We start from the raw sequence: 16482 nt of genomic DNA on the forward strand, positions 1-16482 counted from the left end.
GAACCAGGGACCTCAAGAATGAGAGCCTGTGGTCCTCTCTACTCAGTCACAACATCTCCTAATCCTAAAATACAGTCTGACCTTGATTATCTGACCATCTCTTATCCAAACTTCTCTATCAGACAGACAAGTTCACACAGTGAAGACAATTTTAAAAAAAAAGTGATTTCACACTCAATCAAAACTCCTGCAAAACTCATGCGATTTACCTACAGTGGATCAGATCGGATAAAATAAATGACCAAAAATGCTGGCTGCAATGTGACCTTTGCAATCCGTGAACAACATTAGCACAAGCGCATTCACAAATTGTACACACACAAATCAACACAGGCAACTTTTACCGAATGCGTGCTGCATGCTTGCTGTTGGATCAGCCATAGCCAGCTACGTAGTGTGTGCTTGCACAACTTCTAAGTCTATCATTACAATGTACAAACTTGTACATACACATACCTTCTCCCACATCTAGCCAAATCACTTATCCGGACCAGCATTAGTCCCAACATGGCCGGATAATAGAGGTCAGACTGTATATTGTTTGATCTACACTGTGAGATAAGGATCACTCAGTGGGTATTTATAAGCATCCTGCCTCTAAACTATGTACCAGTAAGTAATAATGTATTATTCTACTTGAAGAGAATTCAATTCCTAAGATATGGCCAGAATATACTAGTAATGGCAAAAGCATGATCTATTTCTTTTAATCACAACTAATGCAAATTGTAAAACCAAATTACTCCTAGTGATGCTGAGTCAAATTACTAATGGACAATATCTATATCTAAGATACCTAGAAGCCACCTTAGAATTGTAAACATGAGGAGGGTACAGTTGTATCGAATAACCATCTCATTGTTTTGCCTATGAGAAACTGAAAACGGCAGAATTGGAATGGACCTTTGTATGTCAACATTTAGCAATTTTTCTTTGGAAATTCAAAACTATAAAATGACACCTGCTCTTGCCCTGTCATTCAAGAAACATATTTCCATCACAGTGTTAAACAAACAAAGTTCAACCAGAAATATCACTGATGAATAAAATTCCTGCTCCTAATTACTGCCAATGGAATTACTAATTACCTGCTGAAATACATACATCTAGTATTTAAGTACATTTTCCATTAAAAAAAAAAAAAAAATCTATAAAAAATGATCTGTGCGATGGAAATAAATCAGCTCATTTATTACTGTTCAGTTTCATGGCAAATAAACATGGCATTTGGTTGTAGGGACAAAAGACTGACTACCAATACTCTTACCTTTGAATACCAGTCATATGTGATATTTTGTTTGGAAAGTATGACACTTTACAAAAACCACATGTGATAAAGGTTCATTTAACAAGAATGTATTTTTTACTTTTGTAAACAACTGATATGTTGCAATAACTCGCTGGTTGCGAAATGCCTCACGCAGCAAGCAACAATCTTTAGACCGTTACAATGGATAAAGGAAGAGAAAAGAATGGTACTGTTTCACACCTACAGGTTAACATTGAGGTCTACAAGACCTGTATGACTTTTTCAAGTTCAACATTGAGAGTATTTATATTGAAAATGGGATATGGTCAATTACTGCTGGAGTTAAGATAATTCTTAAGGACTCCCTTTTCACGATATCATTGGATGAGCACATAATGGCTATAAATAATTCACAGAGAAAAAGAAAGAGGAAATTTTTTGGCCGATGAAACTATCCAAGATCCAAACACATCCCAGCTTGACTTAGATTCTAAACCCAGCAGCCACCTGCAGCTATTAGAATAATATGTCAAAATTGTTGAAGAAGGCTCCCTGTTACACAACATATTTTTTTTTTTTTCAGTAATACTCCAATTCTAGTATCCTAACCATACAATAACAGTGATTTCTTAACTCAACTCTTTTCCACATCTGGGGGAAGATCCTCGGCTGACTTACATTCGCTGTGATGCTTGAAATAATCCGTAACAGCTGCTTTGGCATGTTTCTTCACTGCAGAGTTTAATATATTACCAACAAAGACAGAAAAGAAATAAAGCTAATCAAGTAGAGACTTATTTTCTTTACATGGAACAATCCATTCAATCATTCCACAAGTGTCCTGTTTCACAGATTATAGTACTTTTTACAGGGATCCCAGTTAGAATGGAAGAGAAGGCCTGAAATACATACTACATGAACTACTTTGTACAAAAAAGTGCCTGAACCTTGATGCTACCAGGGCCTGAATTGAGGCTTTTGCCTGAAAACTGGCATACTAGCTTTTATATGTATGTCATGTGCAGTCCATTTATACATGACAGCTTGATTTAAAAAACAAACAAACAAACAAAACAAAACAAAACAAAAAACACACATAACTGTTTTATGTTAGAGTCATCATATTTTGGAAAGAACTATCAATTTGTTTGGGATTGAAATATACAAAATATGCAACATTCAACACTATCTACACTTAACAAAATTTTGAAAGAAATAAACATCATGCATAAAATACTTTCCAAGTCACTGAATAAACTTTGACATTGAATCATCAAGTTTAAACAAGGTAATCAGGAATCAATTGGTTAAAAAAGAAAGCAGAGATTGGTTTTTGTTTTACATGCAATGATCATGCAAAAAACAAAAACAAGGAAATCAGAAATCACTTGGTTAAAAAAAAATGATTTCTATCTCAACTTTCTTTTGACATCCTTTCTGTTCATTAATTCTGTCTGAACAAGAAAATGTCAATTCATTCTAGATTTCTAAAGACCATGAACTTTTTCCATGGGTGCTTTTTCAATAAGATGATAAAGAACAAAAATCCTTTCTTACCATTGACTTTCGTGACTAGTTTGTTGGCTGCAAGTTGATGAGACAAACATCTAGCCAGTGACTTGAACAAATCCTGAAAAGAAATATATCAATAGCGTACACTATTGAACATCATCTAATCTCACCTCAAGGAATATTTGCGATCACTAAATGTATGCATGAGAAAGTAGAATAAATCATAAATGAAATATTGATAATGTATGCTTTTACCTACTTGAACATTATCAATACAGAGCAGAACCAATTTGAAATTCCTTTAAAAAAGTGTGGTTAAAAACTGTACCAAAATTGGCAACTTGAAACATTTCCCTAAATGAATGAATTTGAGAAAAAATAGATTACGAATGTGGTATGGAAATTGGCATCAGACAGAGGCCACGAGGTGGCCCAAGCAGTAGCGTGTTTGCTTTGCAATCAACTGGCCTAGGTTCCAGTCCCTGTGAGTCTAGCTGAGCAATGCTGTGTCGTATCATACTGGCCCACTCTAGTCAGCTTACTGTGACTGTGCTACTCAGTCGCCTTTCACAGAAAATGGTTGCCACTTCTGTGCTAAATTAAAGGATCTGTGTGGACCACATCTGTTGGTGTTGGAGGTGTTGTATAAAATAAATACTGTATGGTCTTTAACTCAAGCAATGGAACAAGACTTCACACTTGGTGAAAGATGAGGTGCGCTATTCATGCAAAATTTTTTACAAACGCACTCATGACCATTCACTATTTGTACATTGGAACAAGAAAAATGACACAAGTCACGAGATTAAGGGAAGAATCAGTCTCTCCATACCTTGTTGGCAAATTTTCCGTCCTTGTAGAAAGGTGTCAGGTACTTGACGACCGCATTGGCAGCAAGCTTATGCAGACTTTGAGACAGCTTCTCCTCTTTCCGCTTCTCTTCCAGCGACTCACCCTTTGACCTCTCATTGTCCTCGATGTGGGGGTCAAAGGTGACACGTTTCTTGGCCCCATTTGAGCTTGGCGAGTTGCTGATACCCCCGGACTTAATGGCACTTAAAGATGACTTGACCTGAACCACCCACGCAAAATGGAGATACATAGTGACCATGAGGCAGAAACAGCTGTGACAGAATTTCAAAGATATGACAAAAAAAAAAGCCATGAAGCAAAACACAGATGGCTGAAGCATGCTAGAAAACTAGAATATTGTAAATGCTATGGGAAGTGCGAATGTGTGTGTGTTTTATATGTTTGCTTCTTTTTTTGCAAAATAGACGCTTCCTCTGAAAACAGAAAGTTCCACGTTTTGCTCATGTATGGAAGTCTCAGATCATTTGCTACAGTGTAGCTAAAAAGAGGGTCACTGCTAAAACCACAAAGTTTAATATTACATCACAAACTTTATCATATTCTCAGTTTCCTTAGTTTTTCTACTTGCTACCATAATTATGGGGAAAATCACACAATAATTTGATAACTCTACATTGAACAAAAAAATGAAAATAGTTTACTGCAAGTAATTTAATCATTTAAAGAGATAATAGGATAATTTAAAGAGACTCATGTACAAGAGACATACAGTTGCTAAAGAAATAGTGCCAAGATGTGTATGCATCTTCTGAGCCTAAGCAGTTAGAAGTAAATTATCAGGATATCCTGTGCTTTGAAATTGACTTAACCTTCTTTTCAAGGGTAATTAGCTTACATGCTGAGAAAGAAATATGCATGCCTGGTGAAAATGTGGTTAAAAAGATGTAGAATTTAGTCTTAACAGCATTTTGCATGTTTAAAAAGTCTTGGTTTACTGCATTGCATCTCAATGAGAAGTGTATGGCAACATACATGATTTTGTGTACTGGAGGCCTCAAGGGTAACATCCACAGCAGTTGGTTTGACATCAGATGTGTCCATTGTGGAACTAGTTGAAGTTGAGCATGATGCATGATTCAGAAGTCTTTCTTCCTTTGAAGGTGTCATATGCAGGTCGTCCACACGGTCTCCCTTATCAGCTTTAGCATCAATGCAGGTACCATCTGCCACTGCATCACTGTTGCAGGGATTACATGAAGACTGGACTGTACCCCTGCCATGTGGTACAGCTCCAGAATGCTCGTCCTCACTAATGAGTTTCTTGGAATCCCTCTTGCTTCGACAACTTGACGACTCAATGCCAGCTCCAGAATCTATCTCCCTTTCGTCAATCACGAGCATTTCTTCATCAGAAGCACGGCAATCTTCACCAGTATTGTCAGAGGTCAAGCTAATAACATTAGTTTTCTGCAATCGAGATGAATGAAGACAGGAGACAGCTCGACCCACACTTTGCCCACTCTCGTGTTCTTCACTTTGCCGTGCTCCTCGTATGCTGCTGGTACCATCACTGTTGTCCATGATACTGACAAGCTTTGCATCATGACATGAGCTGGCGCTTAGTTTGCTACCGTCATCAGCTTTGTCTTCATCATCAGACCGGTATTCGTTCGCATCAAGCTCCGCCTTGCTGAGGAAGCTGCATCCCTGATTGTCATCGCAGTCTCCGTCTTCAAATCCTTCCGCTGTGGACGACTCCCACTCGCCCGCATCCCCTGCGAAACTCATTCCTGCACTCTCGCACCAGGAAAGCGCAACAGATTCGGTAGTACTACAAGCAGCATCTTCATTTGTTTCATTTTTAGCAGGTTTTAAGGCATTGACCTCAGTGGATTGCGACTGCAGCAAAGATGATGCCTTCCGGAAACCAGAGGGAAACCCTGACACTCCTTTTGACTTCTCCGCTCCAACTTCAGATGGCGAAGATTTGGATGTCCGAGATTTTTTGTCCGAGGAAGAGACTCCTCCCTGAAGTTGTTGGGCTGCAAGCATTGAGGAAGCTGTGCAGAATCCCGGCAGAGTGGGAAGGGGTGGACCTTTGGCTGTCTGGCGTGAAGTTTCCTGAGAATTTGAATAAAAAGTTCACATTCCCATTACATCTAATTGGCAGCCCTCAACACAAGCAGTCTATCATCAGCAGAATCTACAAATAGGTTTTCATTCTAGTTAAATTTTTCCTGCATTTGCTTGCAATTTAGTGTGTGTTTGTCTCACTTTTTCTTTTCTGGAGTAGCAGTTATTTAATTTGCTGCATATGTCTTTGGCAGAGATGCCAACTCCTTGACATTTAAAAAAACAAAAACAAAAACAACAAAAAACAAAACAAAACACAGATGGAATATCCTAAAAGATCAGATTTTGGAGAGGAAAATCAGCTTTTCATGAAATCTTGACACTACCACAAGCCCATTGGCCTTTGGCCAGTAAAATGTCAGAAAAAATGTTTCCCTTGTAAGAACGGGCAAGTACTATGATGCTATTTCATCAACATTGATGACAAAATTGTAAAGCATCCGCATATTTCCCGTCCATTTAGGCTCGTCGTTCAACATTTTTGTAGGGGTTGCAGGAATTTAGTAGTCCATCTTTCTATGTGATGAAGTGGTTTTCTGCAGTTTATTGGCTTATTATTTTTTTTTTTGTTAATTCAAAAATTGTATTTTCAAGAGACGGTATTGTATTTTATCATATATCACGGTTTATCGTACTAAGTACTATAAAATCAGTAAAAAACCAACCCTCAGGAAATTTCATTTATATATCAAGCAGCCATGACCCATGTCTCCATCATTCTATTCTTTCTTACAATAAAAACATCTGAAGATCATGTTATCAAGAAAACCAATTTCAGCCAAGTCGATTATGAAAGTAACTTACATGTATGCTTTATAAAATAAAAGACAGAGATGACTCACCTTGTGATTGGACATTGCTGTGTCACAATCTTCATCATGTGCATGATTTAACAACAGTTCATGTAACCTGGACTCTGTCGTCATCTTCTTGATCTCCCTCACCTATAAGAGTTCAGGTAAAAACATCAAAAGGGTCATCAATGCTGACACTTCGAAATAATTTTTCATTAATACTAATATCTATTACATATTACAATAGATATAACTTTTATTATATAATATATTATATCATACTGCTATATTATACATATATTATAATATACTGTAATATACTATTATCTCCGACTTGTAGTCTGGGTCACATCAAACCAGAGAACACATTTTTGGATAGGCTTTGATTTTTTTTTTTATATCTGGCATTTTCCTGATAATTCTACTTGTTTTCAATATTCCAGAGTCTGATGTTTCATACAACATACTCACTTTAAAAAGACAGATTCAGAAAATAAAGCAGGCTACCAGAAAAACACGAGTGTGGTAAAATCAGCCCTGAAGTTTAGAAGTACACATTGTACATGTAGTCGATTGCACAGGAGTTTAAGCATTTAAATGCTTTAAGTCAATTCAAGACATCATAACACAATGCTTTATAAAAACTTACACAACTTTTGATAGCAGTACTTTTTCTAAGACACTGAATTCATACTTGAGGTAGTTCAGATATTAAACATTCAGTTATCAAAAAAAAAAAAAAAAAAATCAGTGCGCTCATTTCACAACCTATTCTCTGTTTTGCAGAGTCCTGAAGTTTTAGTGCCTTCAGCTTTACACTGGTATCATGGGGACGAGTCAAACTTACTGAATATCAACAATTATCCTAGTCGAGTTGAAAGTGATTTACATTACCTGACTGAACACTTTAGCCTTGTAGAGGTTGCTGGATTTGGCTGCCTGAAACACAGCATGCTCACTACGGATCGCACAAGACTGGGCTTTAGCATCTCTGTGGAAGGTTGTATGAAAACAGAAAGTTTGTGTTTGTGGAAAGGTCTACACTGAAGATAAACTGACTCAGGATAGGGACAATGATTACTGTGGCACAACTGCATCAAACACAAAACCAATAAATATACACTAGAATTATGCAACACAAAATAACCAATAAAAAATGAACTCTTAATGAGGCCATGTTGGCTCCAATGTGCAGAAGCTTCAAGCCGAGAATGTTTCGGGTTTTACAGTATTTCATTTTGTACTGGGCCCACAAACTCCAGGTCTAACCCTATCTGCCAGTAGTCTCCCAAAGTCACTTTTATACCACTAATCTCATTTCTGAATGCCAGCAAGTCCTTGCTACTGGCTAACCACAGACTTAACCAATAACACAAAAAAAGAAATCAATTAAAAAAGTAACAATAAAAAAAGAAAGGTTTTGCTCTGAACAATTTTCATGACATGACATTTATTAACATGTTATAACCCCTTGCATCCCTTTTGTGTGTGCTGGAGACATGCATGTAACATTTATCTTTAAAAAATTCAAACAAAATTAAATTGGGCAGTAACCTGCCTATAGGGGCCACCTCTCAATGGGCAATCATGTTTCCCCTCTAGCAGTCACTACTAGTATATACAGGTTTCACAGTAAATCACAGATGCTGTGGCAAATGTTCTATCTACAACCTGTATCTTATCAATAATCAAATTATATTCCTGCTTACCTGCTCAGCAGTCTCTCGGGTTCATCAGGAAATGCAACTTTAATATTTTCTGCCAGTGACTGCTGAAGAAGCTGCATGCAATGTTCTCTGACCTGCGTTGCAAACATATTACTGAAATCTCTGAAGGCTTCAGTGGTGGTAGAACGTTGGGTGGTAGAAGGCTTCATGGTGCACCACGTATTCTTTCTGGAGTATGTGAGTGGCCCTGAAAAAGGCCTACCCAATCCCAACGTTTCGGCAAGCATGTTCTCGCCGTTCTCAAGGGAATTGGTTCGGGGTTCGGGAATCAGGATTGGGTAGGCCCTTTTCACGGCCACTCACATACTCCAGAAAGAATACGTGGTGCACCGTGAAGCCTTCTATACCTACCACCCAAACATATCACTGTATGTCATCATCAGATCCATCAAACATGTAAGTTCAAAGGTTATCTAAGATATCTCATCTGTGGGAAAGGTTTGTCAAATGCGATCTGTCACCACCTTGCTCTGATACTCTGAGAAAGTTGCTGATGGTGAAGATGTGAAACTCTTTATCCTTGAACAAACATCAGTTTCCCTACTTCCTCACCACATCCCTTCAATTTGCAGTTTTCAAAGATTTGATGTCTGCATATTCATCAGGGTCACTTGGTGACTAGGTCTCATACATCACATTTGTTTCTTCACAAGTGTCTTAAAACTTCTCTAGGTTTCATAAGTAGACCAGAACACAACATCACAAAATTCATAGAGAAGAGAATGCTGCACATTTATATAAAATGATCCAAGTGGTTGTGCAAAAAGCACCTAGTGAAGGCAGCAGCAAATTGTTCAACGCTTTTGTCAACAAAATCAAGCCTTCTCCATTCTTTTTTATGGCCAACGGAATTAGTCGCATACAAAACAAGGCAAGTGCCAAATTGTGTCTCGCCCATTCGCGTAGAAGAAATTGATGTTTTTCTAGCTCCCGGAAGTTCATTGACCCTGCCTATGACCTTTGACCTTGTGGTGACCTTCAACTCCCCAAGGGACATCTACCATCCAAGTTTGGTCACAAACGGACATTATACATTAAAAGTTATGAGCCATAATCGAAATGTGCTGTAAAAACTTAACATTGGGCCCCAAAGTTCATTGACCCCTGCCTGTGACCTTTGACCTTCAGGTGACCTTCGTGTTTAGTAAAATTGGTAACTTTGTATACTGTAACCACTCTTCCCTCCAAGTTTGATTGAAATTGAAGTCCTCAGTAGAGAGTTATTTAAGTTTTTGTAGCGTTACGGACGGATGACGGACGGACAGACGCCGGAGGCAATCCCTTAGTCTACCCGCACCTGCGGTGGGCTCGACAAAAACTTTTTACAAAATTATTATTAATATCCAAAATTTTACCTTGATAGTAAGCCCGGGCAGCCTGCTACTACTGGCATCCTTCAAGAGACAGTTAGCATCTATAATGAAATGATGGAATGTGAAGGATTTACAAGAAATACCTAGCCTGCTTTTCATTGTCTTGTAGGGATGCTCCACAGTGGAATGACAAAATGTACAACAATCATTGAATTCACTGATAAGATTGATCTAATACCATAATCCACTCTATTACTTTCTTTCTCTGGTGAACATCCGAACTTTATAAAACTATGTCCACTTTGACATTTTCCTAATTTGGCTATTCCCTCAGGTTTCATCTTTTTATCACTCTGCACTTGTAGCAAAAATCAGCCTGGTAACTTAAATATGTGACAAGAGGTGTGGGAGACTTATGCAGTCAAAACCAACTAGAAATGTCGCTACAGCGACTGGTTATACCCCCGCCAAACAACATTTCATAGCTTTGGTCAAAACAACATTTCATAAGCTTTGGTCAAAAAACTGAGGAAGTAGTTAAATCCGCAAGATCTTTCCTTGATCTTCTGCCATCAATATGCCGTTACCATGGCAACATACTTTCGGGTACTGTCGAAAAATGCGTCTTGCACATCTACAACCAAAGGCACACATCTGTACCAAGTTTCATGGAAATTGGGCAAAAACCGAGGAAGTAGTTTGCAACACAAAATTTTCCATCATTTTGGCTCATAATATGTGAGCTGTTACCATGGCAACATACTTTTTGTCACTGTCAAGAAATGTGTCATGCTGACCTATATCCTAAGACAAACATTCAATATGAATTCCATGAGAATTGGAAGAACACTGATGAAGCAGTTTTGCCATGAAGCATTTTGCCCTATATTTCACCAATAACATGCCGTTACCATGGCAACGCACTTTTTGCCACTGCGGAAATATGTGTCTTGCACATTAACATATTCAGATGAACATCTGTACCTAATTTCATAAAAATTGATCAAAAACTGTGGGAGGAGTTCGCGACGCAAGATTTGTACCCATTTTTGCCCATAATATGCCATTACCATGGCAACGTACTTTTGGGTACTGTCAAAAAATACGTCTTGCACATCTACAACCCAAGGCACACATCTGTGCCAAGTTTTATGGGAATCGGTTGAAAACTGAGGAAGTAGTTCGCGACGCAAGATTTGCAACGGACCGACCGCCCGACCATCCGCTGATTCCTATATACCCCCTTCAAACTTCGTTTGGCGGGGGTATAATCATTTAACAATTAAGCTTTCCACTGTCTTAAATTAAAGACCCAATCCAAGCTCTGATGAAGAGCAAATACAATGACAACGTTACAAATGTATCTCTCCCGCTATTCGACAGAAATTTCTTGTGTTCTCACCTGGCACCTCAGCTGTTGTTTCTGTTCTCTGCTTCTGTATAAATGACAATGATCAAATGTAGCCCCACTCATTGCACATTGACTAATAAAAACCTTGTACCATCATCAAGAGCACCATTAACCTTTGGGAGTAATGATTTTGAAAATGTTGGTTTATCACATTTGATACATGATATGTGTAGGTTGGCTGTAGCGCATAACATCCTATCATATGAAGACTTCACAATAAAGCCTAAAATATAAGGAAATATCACTGGTTTTCTCAATAAACCATAACTGTGGACAGTATTGTCTAGAAACAATTTTAATAAAACTATTGTTAACATTTTGTATATTTAACAATACTTAACAGTGATTATACTGATACATTTTTACATTGGTTGTTTCTATCCCTAACTCTTATTGTAGAACTATTTTGAAGAACTAAAGCTGGGTTTTTGTTTCATCTGCAAATGATAAAGAGTGGCTTTAAGACCTCTGTCACCTTTTTTAATCTGTCAGAATTATATGCATACACCTCATTCAAATGCTAAACCTACGTAATAAAAAAACAAAAAAGAACTAAAATCCATATGTATCTGCCCAAGAGTGATCCATACTCGCTGCCACAGACATAGAAGTAAAATGTAAGAAAGCTATCTGTACAGGCCACATGCCTCCTCAAAAAACTCATGCCAGTGAGAAAAATTCCTCATGTAACATGTAGCCTGACTTCATGATATCTCTCACACTGTCGCAAGGCAATCCCCCCCAGTTTCCATTAATTCTCAGATGCAATTCTCCAACAGAAAACCTCATTACTAATTAACCCTAAAAGGGCCGGGGGGGGGGGGGGGGGGCGGAATCCGCCCCCCCCCCCCCTCGACGTTTCGCGCTATAATTCTGTAACGCGAGAAGGCCTCATCGCGAGGCTTCTTGACTTTCTTCGTTCAAGTCTCGCGCAACTTTTGAGACCAAATTTGCAACGTCCGCGCATACTTTTGCGAAGCCACGCCCATTTTTGTAACGGAATGTCGCTCCAAATCGGGCACAATTTTGTGATTTTGTGTACATTTCCTATGGAAAACAGTGCTCTGTCATGAAAGGCATAAAAACCTGATTATTTTTACAATTAATCACTTTCATTGATTAATTTTGTGCTAATTATGGTAGAAAAGTGGTCAGTGACAATTTCCAATGAAAAAACAAAGAAAAAACAAAAGTTGAAAAACAAGGAAATACATAAGAAATTCTGAAAACAATAAAATACATAAGAATTGAAATGAGTTTTGGAAGTTTTTGTGATGTACAATTGTTGAATATGCTAAAACAGATTTACAGATCAAAAATTAGACTCTCAATGCTTTTAATTAAGCTAGAATATCACCTTGAGCTTAATTTGCATAATCAATTAATTAAAATTAGAAATTGATTGTTTCAAAAAATCTTATGACACAATCTTGTAGATTATGACACGGGTCTCACGCATGCAAAATTTCATCGCGATAGCACCACCGATGGCCGAGATCTCACTCGGGGGGGGGGGGGGGGGGGCGGAATCCCCCCCCCCCCCCCCCCCCCCCGGTCTGAGCATAGCCAAAAAAGCCCGGCCCCTTTAGGGTTAAGGTACTCACTTCAAAACGAATTGCTATTTTACACCAAACATTTCATGAATTTGGACAAGACAGGCAAATTCCATGAGTGATTAAAATTGCCATCAAGTTCTGCAGGAATGAAATGAGAAATAAATCTCAGTCATCCCTTGTCAAGAGCTAGATATTTCCCATCTTGGAGATGATATACATTGCATCAGTGTTCATTTCCCCCATCTAAGTTCAATTGCAACTTTCAAGAAAATGAAACCACCCCACAAAGAACAATGCAAGCTATGTGTCATTGGCATTGCTTGGTTACATTAATGACAGATGTATAAGGTAAAAGCAGCAGAAGCTGGTGGGAGGCTGATTAAGCATGCAGTTAATTACATTTCAACAACAATGAAGCTGAAAGAAGTGGTGCAGTCTGTCCACTGAATGACATTGTTTTACCTTTCTTCTCTTGTTGAACTGGTCCTGAATGAGTTGCTTCATGGCGGCTTTTCTCTGTTCATTATCTCGGTCATCATCATCATCACTGTCGTCCGAGTTGAAGTCGTCATCATCTGACCAGTCTGTCGGCCTGCGCTTTTTACCGACGTATGTTCTGTGGACAGATATGTGATTGACTCATGTCTAGATGAAATGGGAATGAAAATTGGTCTGCAGTTACAATTCCTTTATATTTCTCACACACACCCACCTTGATCTTGTTTAGGCCCTACAACTCATTCAAGTTATTCAAAAGAAGAAAAAAATAATAAAATTATAGCATCAGTGCTGGTTGTTGGCAGTCCACAATGTCACACAAACCACACTATAAAATGAATTACAATTCACAGCTAGTCCAGTAAAAAAAAACCCTCACAAAGTCGGCTGGTGAAATGAAAAAAAAAAAAAAAAAGCGGCAAACTAATAGCATAAACACTTACTTGACATGTATGCGTTGCAATTTGCAGCTAACTGTTTACATCTGCTTGAGTTTTACCTTCTTCTTTTTTTGTCCCAATTTTTGATAGTTATGCCTCTTGGGATCAATATATTTTTCATAACAATTATCATTCAATGCCCTGTAGCTGTCTGGCAAATGATGTTGTGATAATGTCCCATTAAAGTACTGTATACACCAAATATTTTGCGAGGTTTTTATTTTCGAGAATTTCGAGAGTCAGGTGCTATTCGCGAAATTAAAGACACACGAAAATATTGACTCTGATCCTGACGTGAATGTGACACTTCTCCATTCAGTACAGGACTCCATGATCGCGAATTTAACCACTCACGAAATCGTCGGGAATTCACAATTTGCGAAAATTTAGACTCGCGAAATATATGGCGTATACAGTAGTTTCCAATTTTCAAGTGCCCCAATTAAACAGTGGCAACAATGTGTTTAAATTTTTCATGCCAGATATGATATAGAATGAGCATGCTTACGTGTCCCTTCCAAATTTGCCTCCACCATACAATTCATCGTCGTGCTGGTTCAGGGGCCTTTTCTCAATGTACGTACGCCCCATGTGATTCTTTTTGGCATCCCCTCCGAGTATCCCACGCTGCAATTCGTCCAGCCGCTTCTTGACGACTTCTGGTGTCTTGCAGACATCACACATTCCAGCACACTCGGGTGCCTTGTCACCAAAGTACTTGGCAATGACACCATGTCGGCAACTATGTATGAAATTGAGAAGACATACGGTGCAAAAGGCAACCCTTTATGTGCCAAGCCACTTCACTAATAACTTACCAAACTTTTTCATCGCCACTCAGTAATCCATCAAAACATGACCAAGTAGTGAAGTAGCCAAGTCCACTGAGTGTCAGAGCTTACAAATATAAACCTCTTCACTAACAAATTCAATTTAAATCAATCTTGCTGACAACACCACAAATTTTTATCTACAGCATATGCACAGTTAACAAAACTGTGACCACAGAACATTTGGGCTCACAGCAATTACCACTTCCGTCTGTCACGATTCATTTTAATGAAGCTTCATTGAAAAGTCTGATCTGTCGGTAACAGGTGACTAACACCCTCATCATATCTTTCTGTTAGGGGAAAGTTTCCAGTCACAAATAGTGGTTGCTACAGTCATAAACTGCCAAATATACATGTATCTTGAACTAGTAGCTGCTAATTTGTTAATTCATCAAAAGAAAATCCATACAAGCAATTCCTATTTTTCTTTTTCTCTGAAGCCCAGGACAATGTAAGATTGTGTTATAAATAGATCGAACATTCTTGCATTCAGCAATAGCTATTATGCAAAGGACACACTGAGCAGCACATTTCCTGAATGATATGATTATGGTTTTCTTGTTGATAATTTTTCAGCAGTGCTTTCTTGCAAGAGAGTAAAGAAACTTTGTTGTACAAGTGACATTTTATCATTGACTGAAGTGCATTCTAGATGAAGAAGTGATTAAACCAAAATGTAAGTGCACTCATAGCACAGCCAAATTTCTTGAATTGCACTTCAGATAATCTTTACGGTTGTCACAAGTACCAAGTCAACGTGAATTCAAACCTTAACACATCTACCTGCAAGGTGTAGTTTGTTAAAATGATTCATTGAGTGCACAAAACTAAAAATCTGGAAGTTCATATTTCTGCAAGATTTTCAAAGGACCAGTGAACTAAGATTTTACTTAATCTTGCTCTAACCATTCAACCATTCCACCACCAAATAAAGAATGAAAATACGGTAGTGTAGCTTTCAGTTTATATGAACAAAATCTGCCTTCTGTAGCAGCCTTACTTTGCTTCCTCGCAGAACTTGACAAGTGCTTCAAAGCTCTTCATGGATGATTTGCTGACTGGTGCTGAACTGCCTGATTTCTCTTTCTGCAACATGAAGGGAGGAGAAAAAGAAAATATCACAGAGCTTTACAAAAGATGTCAGACATGCCCGATGATAACATGGAATAAGGCTCTAACAAAGATCAGGACCAGCATCTTGAAAATACAGACTTTAAAGGAGAAATTAATAGGATAAGATACCAAGGGGTTGGTATAGGGTGCAGTGGAGAAGCCCTTGCACTATCAATCATGAAGCCCCTATTTTGAGTCCTTTAACAGTGGTGGTTGTGGGGAGGGAAAGTACTCCATCCTCATTGCTCAGTTATTTGCAGGAGACCTGAAGCTGTCAGTCCTGTGGTATCTTGCTTACAAGCATTCACTGCTTCTTTAGTGACTGAACGAAAACAAATCATGATAAATAAAAAGTATTTTCACTTCATTTCAATCCAGTTTAGTAGATATTTTGTATGGACTCAATGAGTCAACAGTATTACAGATCATAAAGAATTTCACAAATATTATACAAAAGTTAATACAAAATCCCCTATGAGCATTGAAATGCCACTGATTCATCTCATAAGGCATCCTACGGGAACTTTGATAGAATAAACTTGGCTATGTGACTATAAAATCATTTGAGTCACATAATTCTGTGCGAAAGAGTCTAAGGGAATATGTGCTTTGTTTCATCTGGAACAAAGGACATAAAATGCTTTATCCTTCCCATGATAGATGTTGTAAAAAACATTCAAACTGCAACAAATCTCTTTATACCAGCCGAGGTATCATTCCTATTTCACAAACTACAATTATGTCAGAGCTCGAGGCAATACAAAGGGAAGAATTCCTTTTGATGTACGATATTTAATTGATTTGCATTACATAGCCACGAAAGAAGTGTGCTTGTAAGCAAGCACCAACAGGACCGATGGCTAAAAGTCCCTTCCGAAGGACTTGGCAATAAGGATAAAGTGCCTTGCCTCAGGGCACAACAGCTGCAACCAGGGGACTTGTGCTGGGAAAGTGCTGGGTTATGTAGTCTCAGGGTAATGATGAAGAAGTTAAAGTTTTGAAATTATTTTTATATTTACTGTGTATTGAAGATGGTTTGGGGTATGTTGATGATACTTGCTGGCTTCATACATTGTAGTGCAGTTAGAGG

At 38.3% G+C, this 16482-nt stretch overlaps 1 protein-coding gene across 1 annotated transcript in view; it reads right to left on the minus strand.

Annotated features, from left to right (window-relative positions):
• Positions 1–1706: 1706 nt before the first annotated feature.
• The window catches only part of LOC140234713 (uncharacterized), a 19373-nt gene continuing 4597 nt past the window's right edge, over positions 1707–16482 (minus strand). Inside the window, exons 5-16 of the mRNA XM_072314746.1 lie at positions 15280–15365; positions 13955–14188; positions 12971–13124; positions 10944–10977; positions 9584–9642; positions 8211–8302; positions 7396–7492; positions 6550–6651; positions 4607–5695; positions 3594–3833; positions 2807–2879; positions 1707–1981 (exon numbers count right to left, since the gene is read on the minus strand). Of these exons, the coding sequence (XP_072170847.1) occupies positions 1884–1981; positions 2807–2879; positions 3594–3833; positions 4607–5695; positions 6550–6651; positions 7396–7492; positions 8211–8302; positions 9584–9642; positions 10944–10977; positions 12971–13124; positions 13955–14188; positions 15280–15365 (2358 nt within the window). The 3' untranslated portion in view covers positions 1707–1883. The remainder of the gene's footprint in view (positions 1982–2806; positions 2880–3593; positions 3834–4606; positions 5696–6549; positions 6652–7395; positions 7493–8210; positions 8303–9583; positions 9643–10943; positions 10978–12970; positions 13125–13954; positions 14189–15279; positions 15366–16482) is intronic.

The sequence above is a fragment of the Diadema setosum genome, chromosome 11 (assembly GCF_964275005.1).
Source record: "Diadema setosum chromosome 11, eeDiaSeto1, whole genome shotgun sequence".
NCBI classification, from domain to species: domain Eukaryota; kingdom Metazoa; phylum Echinodermata; class Echinoidea; order Diadematoida; family Diadematidae; genus Diadema; species Diadema setosum.